The 27,576-nt window shown below is 35.2% G+C and overlaps 1 protein-coding gene across 1 annotated transcript in view; it reads right to left on the bottom strand.

Annotated features, from left to right (window-relative positions):
• The window catches only part of TBC1D31 (TBC1 domain family member 31), a 55,916-nt gene that overhangs the window by 7,922 nt on the left and 20,418 nt on the right, over positions 1 to 27,576 (bottom strand). The window contains exons 6-19 of the mRNA XM_033126953.1: positions 27,140 to 27,299; positions 24,994 to 25,194; positions 20,369 to 20,545; positions 18,861 to 18,940; positions 18,635 to 18,781; positions 16,564 to 16,697; positions 14,946 to 15,079; positions 14,415 to 14,594; positions 13,148 to 13,380; positions 12,717 to 12,869; positions 10,379 to 10,514; positions 6,524 to 6,616; positions 1,372 to 1,512; positions 103 to 297 (exon numbers count right to left, since the gene is read on the bottom strand). Coding sequence (XP_032982844.1) covers positions 103 to 297; positions 1,372 to 1,512; positions 6,524 to 6,616; positions 10,379 to 10,514; positions 12,717 to 12,869; positions 13,148 to 13,380; positions 14,415 to 14,594; positions 14,946 to 15,079; positions 16,564 to 16,697; positions 18,635 to 18,781; positions 18,861 to 18,940; positions 20,369 to 20,545; positions 24,994 to 25,194; positions 27,140 to 27,299 — 2,164 coding nt within the window. The remainder of the gene's footprint in view (positions 1 to 102; positions 298 to 1,371; positions 1,513 to 6,523; positions 6,617 to 10,378; positions 10,515 to 12,716; positions 12,870 to 13,147; positions 13,381 to 14,414; positions 14,595 to 14,945; positions 15,080 to 16,563; positions 16,698 to 18,634; positions 18,782 to 18,860; positions 18,941 to 20,368; positions 20,546 to 24,993; positions 25,195 to 27,139; positions 27,300 to 27,576) is intronic.

The raw sequence follows: 27,576 nt of genomic DNA, 5'->3' as shown, positions 1-27,576 counted from the left end.
AACAATAAAATGATTTGGTTTGATGCTTTTATCATTTGATTATGTAATATTTACGTAAAATGTAAATGATTAATAATAAGAAGTTTAAAACACCATTCTTACCTTTGTAGCGTCCTTCTCCATCATTGCATTTAATACTTCTATTTCTTTCCTTCTGTTTTTCCGAAGGAGTTTGGCCACTTCCTGGTAACATTCGTTCCGCTGTAGATCATCACATCTTTGTTTATGTAAAGCTTGAAGTCGCCAGTCCGTATTTAGACACGCTTGTTCAGCTTTTGCCAAGTTTTCTTCAATTAACTAAGAAAAATTGTAAATTTCAGAAACAAGGTCACACTATATATAATTATGGTATATCCATATATGTATCCAAGTGTCTAGGGCAGCTGTTCGTAACCATGGGTGCGTATGAGAATCGCCTCAGTGTCTAAAACAAACTGATGTCCAGGCCCCACCACAAGTCAATTACTTTGATCTCTGGGGTGGCTGGATATTGGTACTTTCAGAAAGCTCTTTAGGTGATTCGAATGGATAGCCACAGCTGAGAACTTCTAGACTAAGGGACAGGTGGGATTAAACAATTTCCACATTTCAACCTTTTGAAAAGGAGTCAGAAGAGCACACTCTTATAGACAGCACAAGTCTTTCAGGAAACAAAAAAAGGTGGGATATTCTGGGGGTATCAGCCATGGAACTGTTGCAGAACAGGAGGAAGGGAACCCGTACACCATTCCTGGCTTTTGGACCAGGGCCAGGCCCTGCCACAGGCCCACTTAATTCTGTTTAGGGGATAATAGAGAAAGATCTTTCTCGGAGGTCTCAAGTTCTATTTCAATTCATTTAAGACAGAATTTCTCCACAAGAAATTCTGTAAAATAGGTTTGGGAATTTTTCTTGAAGATGCACAATGTACCACCATATCCTCAAATTTGGCACGAAAAAAACCTAACTTTAACACAGCATTTCCAACACTTATTTGTCATCTCCCATTCTATTGAAAAATAGTTACTAGTATTTCACAGAATACACTTTGGAAATGCTGGCTTACATGCCAGTTCCAATTAGTACCCTGGAACTAATCTACTCAGTGACAATTTCTGAGACATAACAAGTAGATACTAAAATTTATAAAGTTACTACTTCCTTTGTATTTTCTTTTAAGTCTTAAAATTCTCAGAGTATAAAAGACAGGTGTATGGCTGTCAATGAAGTAAGTTACCTGTAAATATAATGATGTGAAATTCTAGGAACTGTGATAATGCAGCAAAGAAATGGGTTAACTCTATGGAGTTCGATTTTGAATTCCTTCTTTTAAAACGATGACGGATGGAAATTTCCCTCTCGATATATACACTCAATTTACTGTATTTTTACCTTCTGGGTTTTTTGGTTCTGAGTTTGATCCGTTTCTATCAGTCTATGAAACGTGCGTTCTTCAAGATTCACTTTTCGTCTATAGGCATCGGCATCTTCTCTCATTTCTTTTGCAACAGTTTCTTGATCTCTAGTAAGATTCTGTTAAAAAAATCATTTTTTAATTAAAAAATCCCAGGTCTATATAATAATAATGCTAGAACACAAAAATGACTTTTTTTTTTCAGAATACTGATATGCACACAAATAAAAACTGTAAATCACCGAATTCGTGAAGTAGGAAGCAAATGCAGGGACGTCAGTGAAAATAAGAGTAAGGACCTCTGAAAATTCTCTCATTCATAAACTGAGAACCCTGGCAAAACCAACTTTTTCAGAAGTCTGGAAATTAACTGAAGGCTTGAAGCAATCTGGGGAGCATTTACTCATACAAGTGGCCGAATCGTGGGAAGAATATCAATCTTTATGGCACTTTTAACTTGCATTATTCCTGTGCCACCCACCCCTAAGCTCTGCATTGGCCTAGAAAACTAGGTGCCTGGCATCCAATGGGGCGGGGGGCGGGGGAGCGGCAAAATGGAGTTGGTGTTCCTTCAAACACCCATTCCCAAAGAACTGTCATTTGACCTAATGGTTCTGGAAGAACACACTCGCAAGGCAGTTTTTATTCACCTGAGTCAGAACTCATCTACTTCCAACAGCCTTTTCCCTGGGGGACCTTGGCTGCTAACAATCAGAGGGAACTGTGGAATATATCGGCCGCCTGAGGCAGTGGATCACAGAACAAACAACAGGCTAATCAGAAAGCTGTATAAGGAGAGCTGGGGAATTAGAAGTCCACAGGGGGCTTTGACAAGCTCCGCTAGATTCCTGGGACTCTGGAAGGCCACGTGCCTGCGTAAGGATGTACACAAGCCAGGGCTGTGAGAGTGCAGACCTGAGGAGGTACTAAGCTCTCACCTCTGGTGAACTGAGGTTCTGCACAATTAGGACGTGAAATGAGAGTTGTGAAACTACCGAGCTGAGTGTTCCAGGCATGGCCCGAGCGTGAAGCACATGGAACCCCGTGGCAGAGACCAGAGGCTTACAGGTTCAAGGAAAGGTTCTAAGGAAATCTCTGTCCAATCACTAAGCTACCTGAACGGAGACTTCAGTGGCTACACATGAGAAAGACTAGAAACTTTATAGAATTAATTCAGAAAAGTCACTAAGCAAAGAAGCAACAAGAAACTCCGGGGAGAAAGGAGAATCTGATTTCTAGAATTGCCACATCACGTTATTGAAAATGTCTAGATTTTAACAAAAAATTATATGACATAGACATATCAAAAACCAAGAAAATATGGCCTACAAACTTTGAATAGACATTTACCACATGATCTCCAAAGAAGGTATAAAAATGGACAATAAACATATGGAAAGATGCTTGACATCACTAGTCATGAGGGAAATATCAATCAAAACCACAATATCAGTTCACAACCACTAGAATGGCTCTCATCAAAAGGACACACAATAACAAATGCTCACGAGAATGTAGAGAAATTGGGACTCTGTATTTCTAGGAATATATCTAAGAGAATTGAAAATACATGACTAAACAAAAAAAAGTTGCATGAGAATGTTTCTAGCAGCACTACTCAGCATAGCCCAATAAGGAAAACAATACAAATATCCACCAGCTGATGAATGGAGACACAAAATGGGGTCTATCTATATAATGGAATATTTATTGTTCAGCCACAAAAAAAAAAAAGTACTGACTCAAGTTACAACATGGATGAACCTTGAAACATTCTACATGAAAGAAGCCAATCATAAAAGACCACATATGGTATGATTTCATTTATATAAAATGTCCAGAATAGACAAATCTATAGAGACAGAAAGCAAATTAGCGGTTACCAGGGGCAGGGAAATGGGGAGTGCTAATGGGTAGGATAGCGAACAATATACATGAAGATTTAAGTTATAAAAGCAAAATAGCAATTGTATGTCCCAAATGATCTCACTTATCCTTATTGATGACATTAGCAGTTATTTCCTGAGGGATTTTTTCCACTTTTTTAACTAGTATCTGTTGGTAGCATAATTACCTTTATAACTAGTTAAAAATTAAAATGTTTTTCAATTACATGCAGAGAAGATATATGTATGTGAATAAGTTTATTGCCCAAAATTGTAAATCACTTAAACATTCAATGATAGAAAAAGAGTTTAAGCCACGGTTTATCAATAGCCACTACAAATGACAAGTAGGAAGAAATGGAGCCATTTAGGAAAAGGATTTTATTAAGTGAGAAAGAAAAGCAGAATATAGAATTTTAGCTACTACATAAAGACGTGCATGATGTATGTTTAGAGATTAAGGAGGAAAACAATGGAGATCTAGAAATAGTGTAGAGGAATGGAGATAGTGTGGTGGTTTGAAGAGGCAGACTGGGGAAGGAAATTGTCAATTCATTTTGTAAAATGGTAGAGCATTTTATGCCAAGTGGGGAGGGGGGAAACTAATACCTATCCAGTGCCATCTATCAGACACTGCAGGAAACGGTACCCCAGTAGCCTGAGTTATTCAACTCCCACACATTCCAAAGAAAAGATTAGCCCCTGACAGCTCTATGCCCTTGGAATATCCCGTCTGATAAGAGTATCTCGTTTAGCTGGGGCCCTGGGCCAGGTCAGATAGTTGGTGCTAACAATGTGATTTATGGTGGGAGCCCTGCACCACACTCTATCAGTATGACCTCTACCGAGTAAGGAACTAAGGTCTGCCACGTGCAGCTTCACAGTCTACATGACCGACTCCAGTAAAACCCTGGACACCAAGGTTCAGGTGAGCTTGCCTGGTTGGCAATACTCTATATGTGTTGCCACACATCTTTGCTGGCAAAATTAAGGGCTATCTATAGGACTCCACTGGGAGAGAACACTCGGAAGCTTGTGCCGGTCTCTACTGCACTTCACCCTATGTGCCTTTTACCTTTGCTGAGTTTAATCTGTATCCTTCTATTGTAGTAAACCGTAACCACGAGTTTAACACAGTTTTCCTGAGTTCTGTGAGTCCTAGCAAATCACTGAACGTGAGGGTAGCCTTGGGGACTCCTGACACAGAAATATACATCATTCACTCATTTGATCCTCATAGCAATGTTTGCAACGCTGGGATTATACCATAGAGAAGGTACATGCACGTGAGAGACAGACAGAGACAGAGGGACAGAAAAAGGACTTGATGAAACAAGGTCCCTAAAGATGAAGAAGAGGATGGGATCTGGATCATAGGTCTGTACTTGCTTGTTTGTGCTTAGTTTTATTCTTTTGTTAAACAAATTTTTATTCAAATTAGGTACATGTGCAATGTTGACCTCATATTTTCAATGGAGGTAATCCCAATATTGTCTCTTTTCTGGGATATAATTTGCTTAAAATAGACATATTTAATCAACCTAATGGAAAATAACTTTGGCAGATAGTGTTAATCAATCACTAATGTCAATTTGACAAAGGCAGTAGCAGCACTTTTGTATCTAACTGACCAAATAAAGTTCGTGATTTTGTGAGTTTTGTTGAATAGATTAAGACTTCTCTAATTCTACCGTGTTTCCCTGAAAATAAGACCTAGCTGGACAATCAGCTCTAATGCATCTTTCAGAGCAAAAATTAATATAAGACCCAGTCTTATTTTACTATAATATAAGACCAGGTCTTATACTATACTATGATATAATATAGTATAATACAATACAATACTGGGTCTTATATTAATTTTTGCTCCAAAAGACGCATTAGAGCTGATTGTCTGGCTAGGTCTTATTTTCGGGGAAACAGCGTATTAGTTTGCTTAAATAAACACTTCCTTCAAAAGGTAACAAAAATGATACAATACACAGAAAGAGACTTGGCATCATTTCTGTGGCATTCCTGCCAAAAGTGCATAAATTGAATCTTATGAGGAAACAACAGACAAATGCTGAGGCACGTTCTATGAAATACTGGCCTATATGCTTCAAAAAATATCAATGTCATAAAACATAAAGACAGACTCGAGAATGATTCCAATTTAAAGGAGACTAAAGAGACACGATAACTGAAAAGATAGATTATCTTAGATTTTTGTTAGCTCTAAAGGGTATTTTTAGGACAACCGATGAAATGTGAATAAGGTTTATACAACAGATAATATGTTAATTTCCTGACTTTGATAACTGTACTATGGTTATGTAATAAGGATTCTTTGGTTTTAGTAAATATACCATAAAGTATTTAGGGGTAAAGAGGCATCATTTCTGCAACTTAGTCTTCTTCAACAGTTCAGAAAAATGTGTGCACGTGTACATGTGTGTGCATAGGTAGAGAAAGACAATGCAAATTTAGCAAAATGTTAATATCAGAGAATATAGAAGAAAAATATTTGGAAATTCTTAGTATTTTTCTTGCAACTTTTCTGTTAATTCTAAAATCATACGCCCTACTGCCACCATCCTAATTTCAGAGTGAAAACTCAAAAAGTGTACATATGAAGGATGCTATATGTTTTAAATTTTATTTAATGTGAATGACATATGTATATTACCTGTTATGTATTTGCAGTTACTGCTAATTTCAAACTCAAAATCTTACTTTAAGAGGGCTGAAGGAATTAAGAACTTAGATTTCAACACTAAATAAATAACAAAATGCTTTTCCCAAATAATACATATTTATATTAACAAAGTTCCTTTTTTCCAGTGTCTTGGAAACTGAATTATATATACTATGTAGATACTTGCTGATTTGATTCCAGAAAATACAAATTTAAAGTACTTTACAGCTCTTACCTGATTTACCTTATAAGGTCCCTGTGAAGTATTAAGATAATTTTGTAGTCACTATTACACAGATACAGGAAAATCATTAAATTGGTAGAAGATTCTGAGGCAAAATCTGGTGCTTCAGACACTAAACTAAGTTGCTACTAAGAGAAACATGAATTAAAGAATTACAACAAACTGTATATTCAGACATTTTGTCTCCCTTACAATCCTGGATGACACAATTTTCTGTTTAAAAAAAGAAATAAAATGAACATTCAATAACCATGAGTAAATATAGTCTAAAAAGAGTTTGTACAAACCCTGCTTTTCTTATATTGAAAATAGCTGATTTATACCTTCTCATAAAGTCGTTTTTGTGATTCAAGCTCCAGATGTCTCATTTCTAGGTCTTTGACTGTGGTAGCAATTTCTTGATCTCTCATATGTATCTAGGGCCAAACAACAAACTGTGAATACCGACAAGAATTTACAAAATAATTTTTGTTTAATAGACGTAGTAATCTTGTAATCTGAACAACCCATGAAACGGATTGTATTTAAAATAATAGGTATTGGGTTTTTGAAATCAGAGTAATTGACAATGTGTTAGCATTCACTATGGAGTCTAGGACTAAAGTCTGAGTTACAGTTAGCTTAATTTTCTTAAAAAAAAAAAAAAAAAAAAGCACAATTACCATATGCTCCTCTACCCAGAATGGGAGGACAGATGGTAGTTCTTACCATATTGCATTAGCCAATATTATGAGTTGGAAAAACTTGAGCAATTTAAATTTGCAGTGGATGAAAATATAGAATGTTTAATCTAATTAAATATAACATTCATTTAATGTTCTTTTTGATTAAGCTTCTATACTTTTATAAAGTTGGCTTGGCAAGTAGTAACTCCAAGTTTAACTGGCATATGCCCTGTTTGGACTTATTTAAAGTTCACCTTTCTCCAAAATTTGATTACTTGGAAGCTTTTCACTCCTCTACACTAGAGGGTTTGGATAAGGCATTCTTTAGATAGAAAAATCTTCGGAACTGTCTTCAATATTCGGCTGCCTAAAGTCTCCATTTTTTCAGGAGTTAAAATAACACAGATACGTGTTTGAGAAAAAAACCAAACTATAACCCATCAGCCATCTGACCTCTGTATTACTACTTGCATTCACAAGGCAATATGTTAGACACTGTAAAGGGAAGAGCACACCATCAAATACGTACAATAGGAGAAGTAAAGTGTAATAAGGGGACTAACTACAGTGGGATGTGTAAGAAGGACATACATCCAAGGAGCAAAAAACCATGGACTGGCAACCAGTTCAATTCAATGAAGAAGGTCACTGGGAAAGCAGCCAGCTCAGAGGTGGGGGTGACACTTGAGTTTATAAAGCAAGAGTAGTAATAATGCCAATCGGTGGAGGAGAGGTTTGGCATAACAAATGATGCTTTTCAGGAATTCCAATGACAGTTCTTTTGCTTCTGCATTTTCAGAGACACAAACAGCTATGTGCCAGAGCAAAAACAGATCGATCACCTTTGCTTGCTGCTAACAGACGTCTGCCATCTCTTGTATGTGTCACTTTGGACTCAAACAGTTTTTCCTGCTGGTACCTGAACTGTGAGTAGAGAAGCTTTTGCAGTTCAGCAGGGTCAAAGCTCACTGTGGGAATAACAGATGGAAGGACAGGAGGCTGGAAGGGTAGGCAGAGGCCATATCACACCACTGAAAGGACTTTACAGGATTCTTTGACCAAAAAATTACCTTCCACTATCTCAAAGGGGTTTGGAATAGAGGTTAGAGTTCTAAACCTGTACTACTTTTAGAAAAGAACACATACTTTTCTAGAATAATGAATTATCAACCTCATTTACTAGATGAGATAATTAAAAGGAATCACAGATTTATAGAACCAATTTAAAATTAATTGGCTTTAAACAAAAAAGTATACTCATGCTATAAAAAGAGAATAGATTTCTAAAACAGATGCATTAACAACACTTTAAAATGTATGAAACTCCCTAAAGTAGTCTATAAAGTCAATGCAATCCTAATAAAATTCCAATAAGTTGGGGGTAGTAGGGGATTGAGAGAGAGGGAGAGAGAGAGAGAAAGAGAAAGAATTTTCAAAGTCCATTTGAAATGATGAACATTTGAGAATACTGACGAAAACTCTGAAAAGGCAGACTAATAGTGGGAATTAGGCCTCCTGCTTGGTAAAATATGACAAAGCTGCCATTTGAACAGTGGGGTACTTCTCAGGAACAGACAAAGCAATGGAAGAGATGATGTACGTCTGGGAATTTAACAGTGGTCTTGGGACAACTGACTTGCCTTTGCAAGGAAGTAAGCTTGGTCCCTATCTCATTCATTCCATTCCATTTGTGGACATTATGGGATGAGTAACTTTTTCTGCACAGGGTCATAGTAACATATTAGGCTTTGTGGGTTGTCGTTTCTACCACGACATTCACCTCTGCCATCAGTGCAGAAGCAGAAATAGACAGTATGTAAATAAACGGGTGTGACTATTCCAGTAAAACTGTATTTATGGACACAAACTTGAATTTCATGTTTTTAGAAATTTGATATAAGTTTCACATTATGAAATATTCTTTGATGTTTTAAACCATTTAATATGTTAAAACCATGCTAACTCACAAGCCTCACAAAATAGGTGGCAGGCCAGCGGTGTCGGTACACTGTACTTTGTGGACCCTTGAGATACAGCAAAGATTTAAAAAACAACAGAAAAACATAAAGCTAGAAGAAAATATGCAAAAGTGCTAATATAACCTTAGAATGGGAAGGTCTTTCTAAATATGACACAAAAACCTAGAAGTCATAAAAAGCTAATACCGTTGCTTATCCAAAAATTAAAATATTGCATGATTTAAAAAAAGGACATTATAGATATTCTTAAGAGACAAGCAACACAAACCAGAAGAAAACATTTATAATAGACAGAAGGGTGAATGCCCCAGCCCTATGCTGTGTGGCAACCACTAGCCACATGTGCCTGTTGAGCCCTGAAAAGGTGACTAGTTCAAAGTGAGGGTGTGCTGTAAATATAAACTGACTACTAGATTTCAGAGATTTAGTATAAATAAAAGCTAAAACATTAACCATATCTTTATACCAATTACATATTGAAACGATTGTTTGCAAATATATTGAGTTAAATAAAATGTTACGAAAATTAATTTCACTTTTTCTTCTAACTTTCTTAATGCGGCTGTTAGAAAACTTAAAATTCCTTCTGTGGCTCATATCCTTTAACTACTGGACACTGCTGCCCCAAATTATCCCAGCAGCCCAAGTAAACTCATAAGAAAATGACTAACTTGATAGGAAATGGACAAATGACCTAGACATGCAATTTACGTTTCATCTACAAATGGAAGACAAGTAACTGAAGAGATATTTCACCTCACAGCAAAAAAAACAACAAAGAACAAATTAAAACATACCATTTTTCACCTATCAGATTGGCGAATACTAAGATGAATGCACTCCAAATCGACTAGGGTATGGGTTCTTTCATACACTTAAAATAGCTTAAAGGGGTTCTTTTTTGGAGGACAATTTGGCATATCTTGGGATTTACTTTAGCAAAACTATATGTGCAAGTACTCAAAAGATTTGTATTGAGAATGTACAACCCAGCACTATTTTGGATTGCAAAACTACTGCAAACAATGTAAATGTCAAACAGGAAAGGATTAATTAAATAAACTATGACACATTCATGCAATGGAATACTATAAAAACATATATGACCATTTTTTAAATAGTTTATCTCTTGGGATAAAATGAGAGAAGAGTAAAGGTGGCCCATTTTTAACTCCATATATTTCATAATGGAAAAATGTTTATATTGGCCACGTATAAATTTTTATATTGAAGAAGAGTATTTCCCCTACTTCACAATTAACTTAGTGGTTAATTAGTCCTTCTATTTTTAGAGAAATAATCACCAAAGACATTAGTCAACTTGACTAATTTTCCTGGCATTTCTAAAATATTTAACCCTTAATGAAATACAAAAGAGAGTAAGAACAGCCAATGGAAAAAGTAAATAAAATTAAAAGGGCTATTTAGCATTCACTGTAAACTCGAGGAGTAATATTGAACTTGAAGGTGCTGGTTCCATTTAAGTGAGAATAAATGGCACTAATACACGAGTACTAAGGTAAGAATAATAAACCTTTCTCTCAATTTCATCCTCCAGTCTTCTTAGTTCCATTTCACGTTGATCTTGCTGAAGCTTCAGAAAACGCCTTCTTGCAGCTTCTTGTAAGTGCATTTCCTTTACTTTTAGCTCCCTTTTCACAGCAGCTAGTCTTAAATACAAAACACACCAAGAGGAACAAATGAAAACTCTGCCCAATGTAGATTTAAAAGGAAAAATATTGTGTTTCAAAACAGTGAAAGGCCTGCCACCTATTTTAGTCCACTTTCCCAATTTAACTGGTACCATTATAACACAGCTGTATTTATAATATATAAATGAAAGATGCCCAATTACAAAACTAGTCTACACTTAGGAAAATGACAAGTGGTCACATGCTATTAGCTCTCCTTTTGACATTGAAAGCTCTTAACAGGTTCACTATGCAGAGCACCTCAATAAAATTGATATCCTTCATCTGAAGGAAGAATGCCAAAAATGCTCCAACATTACCAAAGATTATGTATGTTTATTCTTTTAGAATTTTAGTAGAAGGCTAATGGGTCAGTTCAGTAATTCTTTTTTATTTCCTGGATAAAATAATTTTATTATATTTTTCAAACCAAATATAAATGAGACTATATTAAGGTTTAGTAAAAATATGATTAACCTTCCTTTTAATTATTTTCTTTTTAAATTAAAATTTATTGGGGTGACAATGGTTAGTAAAATTACCGTGTTTCCCTGAAAATAAGACCTAGCCGGACCATCAGCTCTAATGCGTCTTTTGGAGCAAAAATTAATATAAGACCCAGTCTTATTTTAATATAAGACCAGGTATAATATAATATAATATAATATCGGGTCTTATATTAATTTTTGCTCCAAAAGATGCATTAGAGTTGATGGTCCAGCTAGGTCTTATTTTCGGGGAAACACAGTACATGGGTTTCAAGTGTACAATTCTGTAGTACATCATCTATAATTTTTTTTTAATTAAAGTTTATTGGGGACATCATCTATAATTTTTAACCCACACTAGAAATCTGTTTCACAAAGTCCCACCCAAGAATAAGAATCAATAAACACACAGAGAAGTGAGTTTCCCCAAAATTAGGCTTAGTCTGAATGCTCATTTCTTAATCTTAATTAAACATTTTACCTTATTAGCATACTTTTTTTTTATTATATTAGTTTCAGGAGTATAAAACAATGTAATAGACGTTTCACCTCTCACAAAGTGATAACCCCCTCCCCCAATCTACTACCCCTCTGACACTGTATATAGCTGTTACAGTTCCATTGACTCTGTTCCCTGTGCTGTATTCCATATCCTGTGACTATATATATATATATACATATATATATATATATATACATATACATATATATATATATATACATATATATATACATATATATATATACATATATATATATATATACATATATATATATATATATATATATATATATACATTAAATTATAGTTGAAATTTGGTATTATTCAGCTTCAGCCTCAGATATACCGTGCAGTGGTCAGGCATCTACATCATCCATGAAGTGGACTCCCTAATAAGACAAGTGTCCATTGATACCCTATCTCAAAAAACTGGGAATGGAACTACCTTATGACCCAGCAATTCCACTATTAGGTATCTATCCAGAGAAATCCAAAATGCTAATTAGAAAAAATATCTGCACCCCTATGTTTATTGCAGCGCTATTCACAATAGCCAAGACATGGAAACAACCGAAATGCGCATTGGTAGATGACTGGATTAAGAAACTGGTATATTTATTTATACGATGGAGTATTACTTGGCCATAAAGAAGAATGAAATCTTAACCATTTGCAGTGATATGGATGGATCTAGAGAACATTAGCATACTTTTTGAATAAGCATTTAATACTTCTTCCACTGTCCTCCAAAGTAGGAAATGTATAATGAGATAATTGTTTTATGTTTCAATTTTCAGGTCACACAGATATGTTTGAAACACAATTTAAAAAATTATGCTCCACTAAAAGTGATTTATGCAGCACTGTAGTCGTATTACATAGCATTTCTGCCCACTGTACAATGTTTCTACTAATGTCCTCCACGGTACATTACATCTTGTGTTACTTCTGAATAATCAGTGCAAAGTTACATCATATTCAGCATAGCTTTAGAATTATATTTTACTATACCCCAATCTTTTGAAAAGTGGTATATATACAAATTTCTTTTTATCAACTTAAATATTTGTTTGGTGGAAATTCCACATCTGGGTAATGCTATATATAGTGTTGTTCCTATAATAAAAAATAAAAAAATAAAAATTCAACTAACTCGTACGTTCATATGTTTCTGAAAATGATAAAACATACTTCTGTCTCTGTTGTATCATCTTCTCCTCCTCTTGTAACAGCATTTCTCTCCTTGTTTCTTCAGCTTTCCGAAGTAGTTCTTGTTTCTGATACCAAGCTTCATCTTCTACTCTTTGCTGGTCTACTTCAGCTTGCATGTTTTCAACTGTCTGCCTTAAGTAGGTAACATTTATTGTTACATGACAATGCAAACAGGAAAATTGAGTCATTTAATTCCCAGAACAACCAACCAAAACACAAATTGTATATCTGACTAGTATATAATTGTTTCACTTCTGTATGTAAGAATTAAGTATCTTTAAAGACATTTCCAGTCTTCAAAATCTGATTTTACACAAATACTTAAAAATTTACATGTATTTTTCATAAAAACTTGTTTATATTTACAACAGATTTTTGTTTCTACCGAAGAACAACTATTCCATGATTACCTCTCTCTTAAGTAATCCAATTCATCATTCCTTATTCTCTCTCGTTCCTGTGTCTGATAGTCCACAATAAACTTCGGATATTGATTAAATACTGGATATTGTCCTTTTGTTAGTGCCACAAAAACATCGAGCATGTTGTCTGGATGAATATCACCAGGCGTGGTGTCCATGAGATGATAAACTTCTCTAATCACAACACTTATATCCAGGTTATTCCGATGGTGAAAAAAGTACTGTAAGAAAACTTTGTGTTTAAATCGAGATTTACCTAACAAAGCAGTTATAGATAGAATTAAAACAGGAGTTGAAAAATGTAAATGTGCATTTATCCTCAAGAGATTTTTCAAATTTACTGAAGCTTTTCTTAGCCCAAGTTTTCAAATGAAGATCCAATTTCCTGTTTTCAAAATGTAAAAAAATTTCGCAACTGTATTATGAACTTTTGAAATAACACTTTTAAATTTTTAACTCAAAACGAAGGCTTCCTTTATAATAGCAGAAGAATGCTTCTCAACAATGGAACAAATTCTTCTACTTGGATTTTTTCCCTTCAAAATCCAAAATAAATAAATTAAAAATAAATTAGCCTTTGAAAATAAATTAGCTTGATTTTTTAAAAATATCTGAAATGTTTCAATGTTATCTTGTTCTGCTGGCAGATCCAAATTCTAATATGTATATATATTAATTCTAATATGTATACCTATTATAGTATATATAACGCAAGATATATATATATCTTCTATCTGATGAACATGAAGTAAAAATAAAGTTTAATTTGAGAGGAACCACAAAATAAGCAACAAACAAAAAATCCAACTTAATTCATCCTATCTACCAAAAGAATCTCTCCTTTTAAAAACTACCTCTAATGCTTTTTCAGTCACTTTCCCACTAAGTCTCAAAATTCTGTTACCATTGAACATGTGTAATAAGCATCCAGATTATCACAGACCAGGTGGGTCACTGCTAAGATCATGCACAGAATAAACAACTACCTAATTGTTAAACATCCTATAAAGACAAAACTCCAATATTATGATGATTCTTTTCTGAAGCTATGATTTTTAAGACTAACAGTCAACTGTAATTGCTTACGGAATTGTCTACAAACCATGCAAGGGCACGGATGGGGTATAACTGTTTCTACTATATTCGTACCTCTTAGCACAAGTAGCTGACATACAACAGGTACTCCATAAAGAAATGGATTTTTCAATTGAAACAGGAACTTTGAGGACCACTACTTCAGAACAAGGATATTTACCTCGAAATCATCTTTAAGACTACAGTTGAGCAAAGGAGCTCTAGAACATATGTTGTAGGCCACGACGGTCAGCAGGAGGAAGGAAGGGTGGTTGGAAAAGACATTATCAAACAATTTTAGCCACTCCTCTCTCGTCAGTACTTCTGAGAACACAGTTTCAAGAAGGGGCCATGCATATACCTAAAATAAAGGAGAAAAAATTTATTAGGTTTCTAGGGAAAAGTTGTAACAGAGTTATTGCTCATACTGTCTTACGTTTGGTTTAGCTACGAAAACCATTATGTTAAAAACATGATTATGAAAAGAACTACCTTGATTTGGACCCTTCTTTAGACTTTCAGGAAAGCAGTTTAATGAGGGAAAAAGAATGCAATACTGTTAAAAACACAGTGGTTGTATTTTTGTTTGCTTTTACATTATTATGTTGTTTTTTTTAATCATACTCCTTCAAGAAAATACTGTTTAATTTATACCAGAACTAATGTTAGCTTCCAAAATAAGTTGTTATTCTAAAAGCATGATTCTTCTTACCTGGGATGTTATATCATGATCTCTGAAGTGTTGTAGCAGTTCCTTGTCATGAAATGCCAAAATATTTTCTATCATACTTAGAATATTGATGGGAGGATTAGGAAAATATTCAAACCAGTGTTGACACCAATTGACTATGAAGGAAAAAATGGAAAATGTATCTTTACCTTTCTATATTATCAAAGGACTTTGCAATTCTTAAACGTATCCACTCTTCATGTCCTCCCCATGCCCATTAATAAAGAAAAAATACAAGTCTTTAAATTCTAGATAACCCTTTTAAAGTCCATGTTAATATAGTATTTTAGTTTAATAGAAATTTGCCAATTTCTTCAGAGCAGTCAATGAGAAACAAACAAATAATTAAACAAAGAAACATTTCCAAAGCATTCCTGATCCTAGCTATAGGGCATTTGTGTGGGTTATTTCCTTTCCTTTTATAACTCTTAGTGTTATTGGCAGGGCAAACTAGTACAACCCTTTTGGGGAATCAATCAGGATATTCATATTTTAGGAACTAATAATACCAATTCTGGGAATGTACCTCAAATAAATTATTATAAATATCTGCATGTGAAGGTAGTTATAACATTGTCACTTTTTATAGGTAAAAATTAGAAACAACCTAAACGTCCAAGAATAGATTAAACTAGTACATACACATTATGGAATAGTACAGTCAATAAAATGTTTGTAAAGTTTATAAAAATAAGGGAAGTGTAAATAACACATTAAAGTAATATGATTATAAAAATAAAAAGCAGCCTTAAAGTGTGAAAAAATTAGGAAAAAACCCAGAGATATAGCAGTTGGGGAATAGATAAGTTATAGCATACTTACAAGATGAAATATTATATTACACAGGCAATACATTATGATTTTCAAGAATATTTAATGATTTGGGGGAAAATGCTCTTAAAAGAAACTCACTAATATATTATAAAAGATTATCTCTGAAGAGAAATACTGGTAAATTTTCTTTTCTTTGATAAAATTTCCTATTATTTTCTCTGATGATCAGTAAAAATTTATCATAGCAAATACAATGTAATACAATGAATGAAAAAATGTAAAGAGAAACATAGTAAAATATTCACAGTGTGTATGTTTGGATCTTTTTATGTTTCTACTTTTCAGAATTGTATTGTTATAATTAAGTGCGTACCTCCTTTCTCCTTTGTACAAGAAAAACATCTTAAGTAATTAATAAAGGGAACACACTGTGAATGGTACCTGGCACACAGGGTTCCCAATAAATGTTAGCTACAGATGATGAGAATGAGGAGAGTAGCCGGTACTTGCCGCGACAGGTGTTGTGTGCTAAATGCTTTACACTCTTACTACCATCCAATGAATAATAACTGGCTTTCAGTCAGTAAAGCATCTGCTTCCTTCTTACTAACAAAATCTAGCCTGTAACAGTATCTTTTTCTAAGATGCAACTATTCAAATTTTCTTATAAATAAAAAGGTTTATGTATAAATGTCCCAATTGTCCATTTTTGCTCTCTGATTGTTTCACACTGGAATTGTTGTTAAATGTTGCAAGGGTGCAAAGACAGAAGGAAAATGTACAAGGATCCACTCTTGGTTGCATTATTTAATGCTTATTTACTTACTTATGAGAGTAGCGACAACTTCAAAACAGATGAGTTGGTTGTTCTGGAATAATTTTACAAATGGAAATGCTAAGAGTGGAAGATACGGTGTGTCACTAAAGATGGCAGACCAGTGAGCTAATGCAGATAGGGTTCTGTAAATTAATAAGGAAATAAAGACCAGAAAACAGTTTACTATTAAAACGTATTTGAATAAACAAGACATTCACATGATAAAAAGTTTGATACAAAAGGTGTATTTGTAATCTGGGGAACGTAATTTAGTGGTTACCAGAGGGTAAGGGGGTTGGGGGGTGGGAGATGAGGGTAAGGGGGATCAAATATATGGTGATGGAAGGAACTGACTCTGGGTGGTGAACACACAATGTAATTTATAGATGATGTGATACAGAACTGCACACCTGAAATCTATGTAATTTTACTACTAATTGTCACCCCAATAAATTAAAAAAAAATTAAAAAAATAAAAAAAATAAAAAACAAACAAACAAACAAACAAAAACACAAAAGGTGTATTTGATGAAAATTTTCCCTCCTACTCCTATCATCTAGCTCACCTCCCCAGAACTGCTGTTGAAAGTATAAATCCTTTTTTAAAAAAAATCACAAATGGTGGTATATTATAAACACTGTTCTGCATCTTTCATTTTTAACTTAATAGTATCTTGGAAAGAGTTCACATCAGTCTATGTAGAGCTTCTTCGTGGTATTTTACAGATCCACAAGGTAACTTTGTATAGATACACCTTAATTTCTTTAACTTGGCCCTACTGGGCATTTAAGTTGTTTCCAATCTTTAATAAACAATGCTACACTTAGCGTCATTGTATGTACATCATTCTTCATGTTGGAATATAGAGCTTGATAAATTCCTACAAGTGGAATTGCTGAGTCATAGGCGATGTGCATTAGTAATTTCTATAGCCAGCACCAAGCTGTGCTCACGACAGCGGTGTCCATTTACTCTGCCCATTAGCAGCAGTCAGAGGGACGCCGATTTCCTCACTCGTGCCAACATATTTTATTATCAACCTTCTTTTTGAACCTTTAATCTAGGTGAGAAATGATAGTTCCATATAGTTTTTTAAATATACATATATCTTTCACGGTAGTTTGAGTTGGCATTTCTTTTATTATGAGGGAAGTTAAGCATCTTTTCATATTTAAGAACCATTTCTACTGCTATGAACTATATGTTCAATCCTTTTATGATTTTTTTATTGGTTGGTCCTTTTCATGCTTAGTTGCGCCTACCACTTCGTATGTTAAAGAAATCAGTCTTTTATTTGTTGTATGTTTTGCATATATTTCCTTAGTTTTACATATGTTTATGTTTTGGGAATTTTTTTACACATAGAGATTTCTTTTCTATTTAAATATTTATTTATTTATGGAGATTTTAATTCATATCGGTCTCTTCTGGATATGTCAAGCTTAGAAAGGAATATGTCATGCCTTACTCTGGAATTATAATTCTCCCACATTTACTTTTAATACTTTTAAGATTTCCTTCTTTTTTCTAACTTTTTGTTTTGTAACTTACAAAAGCTGCAAAAATAGTAGAGTTCTTTTATACCTTTTACTCAAGTTACTCTGTTAACATCTTATACAAATGTAGTACAATTGTCAATACTAAGAAGTTAACATGGAACAGTGCTATTAACTCAATTACACTTTATTCAGATTTTACCCTTTTTTTCACTAATGTCATTTTTTCATTTCACCAATCTAGGATGCAACACTGCATTTATTTGTTATATCACCATAGTTTCTTCCAATGTCAGAGTTCCTCAGGCTCTTAGCTGTTACAACGCTGACATTTTTGAGGAATACCAGAGTTACTTTAGAGATTGTCCCTCTGTTTGGGTTTGTCTGATGTTTTCTCACGACTAGACGGAGATTATAAATTTTTGGCAAGAACACCACAAAAGTGATGTGCTTCGTATTGATATGTTTTATCACTGGTGATTTTACATTTGTTAAGATAGTGTCTGCCGAGTCTCTCCTACAAAATTCTCTGCTATTTTCCCATTTGTGTATGATACACATTGCTGCAATATACTGAACATACCTCTGTAATACTCTGAGTAGTTTCCTACTTTTGATGGGGTATTTCTTCTGTAGGTTGAGAAATGCCATGTGAATCCCCTTATCGATCAGGCTACTAAATGCAGTATGATTTTCAGGCAGTTGGAGCAGAGAGCGCCAGATGAACATTCTGAAATGAAGATACAATTTTAACCAAGAAAAATCTGGGGGGGTAAAATTGATTTAACATGAAAGAATTTAAAGTTTACCTGTATTTTGTTGGATATTCACCATAGCCTTTTAATAAGATTTGTAAACGCTTTTTGTTTAAGCCATCTGATAATTCATTCTATAAAGAAAAAAATATCAATGACATAATCATAAAACTAAAACGATAATCTAGTCCACGGTGGCTTTCCAATTTTAGAACACAACACACAGTAAGAAATGTGTCTACATCATTGGATTCCCTTCTTTTTCCCCCTGCCACCCTAAAGAACTACTCAAATGTAACTACCAAGACTAATGTAACTACTTAATCTTTCTTATGGGATTTTCAAAACGAATACATAGGTACTTATATCCTTTTTAAATCAAATTGATATCCAAGTACATAGTTCTTGCAGCTTGCTTTTATGTTTAACATACCAGAATTATTTCCTTTTCCTCCTAAACATTCTTCTATTACTGGTGTATAGTTCTACCACATTTATATGACTAGTTACCTACTATTGGACATTTTGGTTGCTTCTAAGTTTTTCTTGAATGAATCTCTCACACAAACGCAGGGTAACAGCCTCTCAAACAAGCCAAAAAGTCGAACTGGTATACTTTTTCTGAAAAATAATGTGGCTACTACTATCAAAATTTGTATGCACACACTCCGACTTAAAAATACTACTTCTACAGATACATTAATGCAAATGTTCAAAGGTAATTGCACCAGGATATCCATTGCGTCACAGACTGTATTAACAAAAGACTGACAATACAACCTATATGCCAGTCAGCAGAGCATGTTAGGTAAATTAATGTATATCATAAATGCAATATATGAAAATATTTTTTTAAATGGTGTAGCACTGTATACATTAATATAAACAGATATTCAATCTGTTAAATGATTCAAAGTGGGTTATTGAACAGTGCTCAAGTATTACACTGATGTAAAAAAATAAAAATATATTCATATGTATATATGTGTATATATATGCACAGAAAACTTCTGACGGGTTATCAACAACTATTAACAATGGTTACCTCTGGGGAGTGAGAGGAAGAGTGGGCTAGGGAACAGGGAAGAAGAAAAGTATGCTTTAATTTTTTTCTCCTTAGAATCTTCTATGCTAGCATTGCCTAACAGATAATGCAAGCCACAAAAGTAATTAAGTTTTCTAGGAACCACATTAAAAAAGTAGAAAGCAGCAGGTAAAATTAAGCTTATTAATGTATTTTATTTAACCCAATGTAATCAAACCATTATCATTTCAACATATAATCAACATAAAATTATTAATTAGTAAGCTATTTTACATTCTCGTATTCATACTAAGTTTTCAGTATCAGATGCGCATTTCACACGAACAACTGGCCCCGGCTCAGGTACTCATCAGCCACGTGTAGCTAGTGAACAGCACGTTGGACAGAGCAATTCTATACTGTTTGACACTTCCCTTTAATTCCGAAGAGAGGGAAGAGTGGTGATGGCCTAGAAAGCATGAGACTTGTCTCCAGAAGAGTCCCAACAAACCAACGTTTAATTATAATCGATTCTTACCTCTTTATTTTCAAAATGGCCAGTCAAGTCTTGTTTTAATATTCTAGTTTGTATTTGGTTTTCCCTTGGTTTTGCTGGCCGCTGTACTCTTCCTGATGTTACTTTCATCTTTAGGTCACCAGAAGTCAGTTTACTCTTAGGCAAATCTTCAATCACCTTCACTAGAGGAGGAGGTGGCTAAAGGGGGTGAGAAAAAACCAATTCAGTAGCTATCCTTGGAAAAACAGACCTGTTAATATATGATTTACAATATTTGTCTTGATCAATTTAATAATATGTCTTGATATACCAGAGTTGCCTAAAAAAACATACACAAGTGGACACTTTGGTCAACGTTGCTCAAGCAGTAGTTCGCCGTCATCAGAAGTGTCTGGACACTGATGGTAACCACTTTGAGCACCTCTTATAATTGCAGAAGTCAAACGTGACTTGTAGTCATCTTTTGTTATCGGTGTATAAATCAATCAATCTATATATATATTTTTGTTGTTGTTGTTGTTATTGGTATATATTGAGTACTACAATTTTAATACCGTTTTCCTTTCTTAAAATGTGTATACATTTTTTTGGCACCCTCTGTATATAATTATTCTTCAGGCAAAAAGTGTAAACAAAATATCCAAGAATGTTTCTTAGTTGGCTAACGAATCAAAGTAAATTCCTGCCAAATTCCTTTGAAGAACACAATAAAGATACACGACTCACAAAAACAAATAGAATTTAATTATTCCACGAAAGCAGGCCTTCAATCATAGGATACCAACCACTGTTTGCACTTGCACGATAAAGTTAGAGGCCTGGTGAAAAACCTGCAGAGAAGGCACAGTTAGACATAGAGCCCTCTAGCATGCTGAGAGAAGCACCTTAATATTCTTCGGGCTCAAGTGAAATTTCTCTGAGGGCAACTGCCAGATGGCTTTCCTCGGGAAGCCTGGGCCCCCTGCCACTCTATCCTTGATTACATTTTTTTAAATTGCATAGAAATGGCTGTTAGTCCCTTACTGTGTCAAAGGCTTAAGAGACAGTTCAGATGGCACAGCTTAGATTCCAAACCCTCATTTTTATGGGGCCTAACGAACAGAATGATAAACCCCAACAACTCCAATTTAAGGTAAAATGATTCACTGAAACATTTTCTCCACAAACAATACTCTCTTTGAAATTAAAAGATCTTCCTTGTTCAAAGGAAATGAGCAGATAAGATATCTCAGGCTTTCTGAGTTCTAACTGTGGTTACAATGACTTTCAAAGGGTATTTAAATATTTGAAACCATTTTTGTTTTCAAACATTTGACCGTTTCCTTAGTAATTAGCCTAGACCCAAATCAAAGACAAAGTGAATGTGTGAGTAAAAAGAAAAAAATTTTTTGAAGCTAAAGTGACAATGCCTCTCATGAGAACAAGAACACAAGGCATACCCCAGATGTCCAAATGAACACATTAGATTTCAGAAGGACACATATTACACACATTGCCTTGAATTCAAACTGTCATGAAATCCACAAGAGTGTTTTTCCATGATGTATAATGAAAGCAAATCTCCGCTCTTCAGGAAAGCTCTCTGAAGCAGAAACCAAACTTTTTCACCTCCTCCCCTCTCACCCCCAATAGAAATAAATAGAGCAAAGAAAACATCTTGATTTTTTGTGGGTTTCTTTATGTATGTGTATATATATATATATACACACACACACACACACATATATACACTATAGACTACTAAAAGACTACTTTGAGGTTTCAAACAAAATTTTTCTCCCGCTGCCTTCAGAGGTTCAGGACTTCTGCTTTTGAAACCTGCAGTCCACTACAGGAGACCATATAAGTATTCCCTATTGTCAACTGCAGTGTGTATGAATACCTAACATTGTGAAATGTGTAGAGTAGGTAATGTGATAATATACATGGCATAGATATTGCATTTTTATGTTGTTAAATTAGTATGAAAAGTATTTAAAGTTTTAACTTTATAAAGTTTTTAAAATAGTGTTTTTCTTGGATACGCTGTTATTTACTCACACCTAGAGAGATTATAAGGATAATACAGAATAGTACAAAAAAATAGGACCAAAAAAATAGTACAATGACCACTTATTCTATGATTTAATTTTTCAATTCTTCACCTATGAAATGAAATTAACAGTGGTCTGTCTTCTGAATATTGCCCATCTTCAATATCCTTGAACTGTCTTCTCTCTAACCTCAATCCATTCTTCTAAATCTTTATTAAAATTTCTATTCTAGTGTTGCACTGCCTGAGCCCATGCTCTTCCATGAAATATAATCTCCCAAAAGTTAGAGCCTGAGATATGACCTAAATTGTCATACCTTCGTAGTGTCAAAACTTCAACACACATGTGGGAATTAGCTTACTGTCTTGGTACAATACCAGAAATTCTCCAGTGGCAAGAAAACAGGACTTGAAGGAATGGGGTACAGGTAAGATGAGTTTTGTAGTGACTATGGACCCGGGCATTGGTGTGGGCCTGAGATAGCCGTAGACACTGGTGGTGCTGGTCATGTCCCCCCAAAAAGAGATGATCCCACTTCTGTTATAAGCTTGCTTCTCTGGCCAATTTGCTGAACATTTAAACAGCTGAGAGGAAGTCAATAAATCACTCCTATCTTAGTGTTTCTCAGCCCTCTCCTCGCTTCTATTGGTAACATTTTCCTAGCTCTCATAAAATTCAGGTAGGCCGAAACCTCTTTCATTAGAAGCAAATAATAATGTATTATTAAAATTTTTAAAGCTTACACCACAGAAGAGTACAATCGCATAGGCTTAAAGAAAATGCAGGCACCCACACAGCAGATTCTTGTTATTCGCAGCAGTTGTGTTCTGGAGTCACTGCAAACACGGAGTGAGCGAGCACTGAATTGTCACTCCCGGGGAAGGTACAGTTAGGTCCCTGTGAGCCTCTCTGGTCACGCCATTTTTGTCCACCAATCAATATACACCCTTGCTTTGTGTGTTTCTGTTTAAAGACATTTGTATAACACATACTATTGATTTGTTAACATTGCAGTCATACCCACAGCATCGTAACTTGTGCCTCAACAACTTTATCTTTCACCGCTTTCTGTGCAGAGGAAGCCTAGATAGCACTATGCTTGGAGGCTATTTCAAGGATCAAAACCACCAACAAAAAGCACAAAAATGTGAAAAATGCGGCACTCAATAGACCACGGAAAGGAAATGGTTTATAATATGAGAGCTGAAATAGGGCAGTGTTGTCTTGTTTGACCTTAGCCGGGAACCTGCGTGTTGGGCAACTCCAAATTTTTTGCTGTTCTGCACATCACATGTGAATGTAGGTGGATATGCAATGGGTACTGCCTTCTGAGTTACAGATTCATTTTCACAAGCAGGTGGATTCACAAATACAAATCTGTGAATAATAAGGATTGACGGTATACACATTGAAAAAAGACTGAGAATGTATATATTTCAGAATCACCTGAGAATGGTGAGATTGTGAGTGATTCTTTTTTATCTATCTGCTTCTCTGTATCTTGATTTTTCTCTGTGATAAGACACTTATTACTTGTCTAATTAAAAAAAAAAAAGATGAAAAAGACAGAAAGGAGCAGGCACAGTAAAAAGATGACATGAATAGAACATCTGAGCCTGCTAACAACTAAGCTGTGTGGTTAGGCTGGCGCATTAGCTTCTTCCTCTGTAAGACAAAATGGTTAGACTAAGTACTCACCAGATCCCTCCACGAGACAATTCCGCGATACAATTACCGTGTCTCCACGACAGCCAATTCTAGACCTGAAAAGGCTGCACTAGGCAATCAGACTTGGCAACGAGCTGGGGAAATTTTAGATAACCGCAGAAGAGGAGTGAGAAGTCTATTTTAGATGAAATAAATAATGTAGATAACAGATACGGAGATAAGAATGATATCTATGGGGGGACAAGGAGGGAAGTTACAAGTATAGAAGGTGGAGGAGACGAGATTAGAGAGGACTCTGAGACCAGGCGGAAGAGTCTGGACTTACTGCAATAGGCAAAAGAAAGGAAGCCACTAATGCAGCACACTTTTAGAAATGATGATGAAAGTATTGTTTTAGAAAATGTTATATAAAGGATGGACTGGAGGGCAGGGGCAGGCACCGAGTTTTGGGATACTTGTTTAAATTACTGTTATTCAAGCGCAGTTAATGCGGACCAATATAAGGATGGCTAAGATGGATGGAGAACCGGCAGCACATAGTACATATTTCAAACTTACAAAATCACCTGACTTAGTATTGACCAGATGTGGGAAATAAAGGAATAGGGACAGAGTGTTCCAAGGTTTCTAGCCTGTAAGATGGGAAGGAAGAGTGAGACAGAAATGGACAGACTGGAACTGATGGCCTCTTTTGGAAAGCAGATTATGAGGGGCTCCCTGAATGGGATAGGGACACCAAACAGGGACCCTTAGGAAGGCAGAAATTTAAGAATGGAGGACAAGTGGGAGAAATCAAGTTTGGAGATACGGCTTTCGGAGTAAGAGCAAAAAAATATATCCAGAAAAAAGGATAAGGTCCAAGGAAATTAGAAGATCGTAGCATAAAGATTTGATGATACAATATGTAAATCTTTTAAAAAAGATGTTCTTTACTTGATAAGATACCTTATTTATTTCTTGCGTTAAAGCCTGAACTGAATATATGTTCAGACTTCCGTTTTCCATAATAGAGGCAATGTACCGTCCATGTGGGCTAATTACTGAGGAGCTAATTCCTTCATCAAGGCTCCCAATTTCAAAGAGAAGTTTACAAGTCTGTACATTGATAAATCTCATAATGCCATCTTGACTTAGCACTCCAAGAACCTAAGGGTAGAGAAAAACAATATGAGTTCCTAAACACATTTTAAAATCAGATGTCTGCAAGTCAAACTACACACACATACAATATTCACAGAGAGCCATTACATATTTTGAAATCCCTAATTATGGCTCATGGAGATGTGCCCTGTGCAGGTCCAGATATGCCTGGCCTTAACCAGAACCATCAAGGAGCCCATCCTGGGGACCTACGGAAAGGTCACCTAAGAATCTTCCCCTCCCATGGGCAGACCACATCTCCACTAATCCCCACAAAGGGAAGAGAGATGATTAGACAGTCCTCAACTTTGACCTCTACACTGGCTGTCAGAATCGAGGTGGGTGGAGGGTTTGTATTCCTTCAGCGTCCCCCCCAGTTTGATCAGAACTAACATCCATCCTGCGGTCCCCACACAAACCTGTGACTCGCAGTGAGGTTCCCCATGGTCCACCTGCTCTCAGCTATTATAACTAACATTGGAGGGGTAGTGAGAGACAGTCTGTGAGTTACAGGGATAGTGAAGGGGTAAGAGGACTTAATTGGTGAACAATTAATTTGAGCTCATGTAATTTGCAAAATTAAAAGTGTCCTAACAGAGACTAAGCAAATAAATCCATCTGCTGTCTTGTGTACGCACAGGTTCTTTCCCCAAAGCCAGTGGCTGGTGCTCCCGTGTGACTGCTTGAAATGCTGAGGTCACATGTTATATGAAAGACTAGTCTGGAGGTAGTTGGAGGCAGTTTGAATGTGACAATCTAAAAAGCACATTATTCTGTTGATCAGGTTGTAGGAAACCCCCTCATTTATAGTTGAAGCAACCTCTCTGAAGGGCAATTTGGCAAGATCTAACAAAATTACAGCTGCATATAACCCTGACAACAACTATTGGAATTCTGGAATTTTATCCTACAGAAAGGACGTATGCAAAGAGTTATTCAGCGCAGCATTATGTGTAATAGAAAAGGACTAAAAACAAGTTAAGTGCCCATAGTAAAGGACTAGTTAAAAAGCTATAGAATACTATGTAGGTGTAAAAAATGAAGTTCTATAGTGACATAGTACTATCTTCAAGGTAAATTAAGTGAAGAAAAGCAAGGTGCAAAGCTGTATGAAAACGTGGAATCAACATAAAACTATCACAACAGTGGTTATGGAATGTGAATATTGGGCAAACGGGAGAGGAGTAAAGATTTCACTGTATGCCTTTATGTATTTTTTGTTTTCAACAATGAGAAGGTATTACCTATTAATAAAACTTAAAATAGATATGATACACACCATATATATATATATATATACACACACACACACACATATATATATAAAACACGTATATAAAATTTGTTGAAGTAAAAGATCATAAATAGCCAATTTAAAATAAAAAAGTTGAGGTCTGACTGTACTTAACTATTAAAAGAAAGGGTGTGTGTGGGGGGCAGATGGGAGAAGCACTTTGTAAAACTAAGGCAAGATACAAAGAAAGCATGTTTCATAGGTAGCAGTTATGGTAGATCAAACACAGCACAACAAAGTGAGAAAATTTTAGGGGTAGTCCCACCTTTAATCCTTACATTTAAAAGGAGTACGGAAAAGTCATTCAACGTTTCTACGCCTTAGTGTCATAATCTGCAGAATGGTGAGAAGACCTTCCTCGCCCATACTCAAAGAAAGGATCAAATAAAAAACAACATGCTCAAGCATCCTGTAAACCATGAAGTATGACACACATTTAAAATATACTGACTTTAGAAAAAGGGTATACTGTCAGTAACATACAGAACCCTAAGATTAACTTTTTTTTTCAATTTAGACTCTTCACAAAAATAACATATAAGCAATCTGAAATCCTTGTAACAATTGGGGTGCACGTTAAATGACAGAGCTATTATGGTTCAGAAATTGATATGATTCTTCTCAACAGGTAGAATGTCCTGCTTTTACATGACTAACCTGGTTCGAACCCGCATCAAAACTGTCGGGAAGAAATTCTAGGTAGCGAATGGCTCGAACTTTAGTCGGCATCTGGATAATCCTAAATAGCTGCTTAGCTTCCAAGCACCACAAATGAAGATGATTTGATTTGCCTCCAGCGGCCAGGATTCGACCATCTCTATAGAACAAAAACGTGAGAAAGTAAGACCAGCTGAAGTGATTATTGCAGCACTGTCCAGTATGATCCAATACGAGCATGGAAATATTCTATATTTACGCTGTCTGATAGTCACTATTAGCCACATGTGACGGAGAACTTAAATGTGGCCAGTGCTTCTAAGGAAATTAATTCTTAATTTTATTTAATTTTTATTAATTTAAATGGTCCCATGTACCCAGTGACAATCATATAGGAAAACTCAGGTTTAGAGTATGTTATTTTTCACCTAATGTGC

This window comes from Rhinolophus ferrumequinum, chromosome 14, assembly GCF_004115265.2.
Source record: "Rhinolophus ferrumequinum isolate MPI-CBG mRhiFer1 chromosome 14, mRhiFer1_v1.p, whole genome shotgun sequence".
NCBI lineage: Eukaryota > Metazoa > Chordata > Mammalia > Chiroptera > Rhinolophidae > Rhinolophus > Rhinolophus ferrumequinum.
This window is presented reverse-complemented; position numbering and strand designations above follow the sequence as displayed.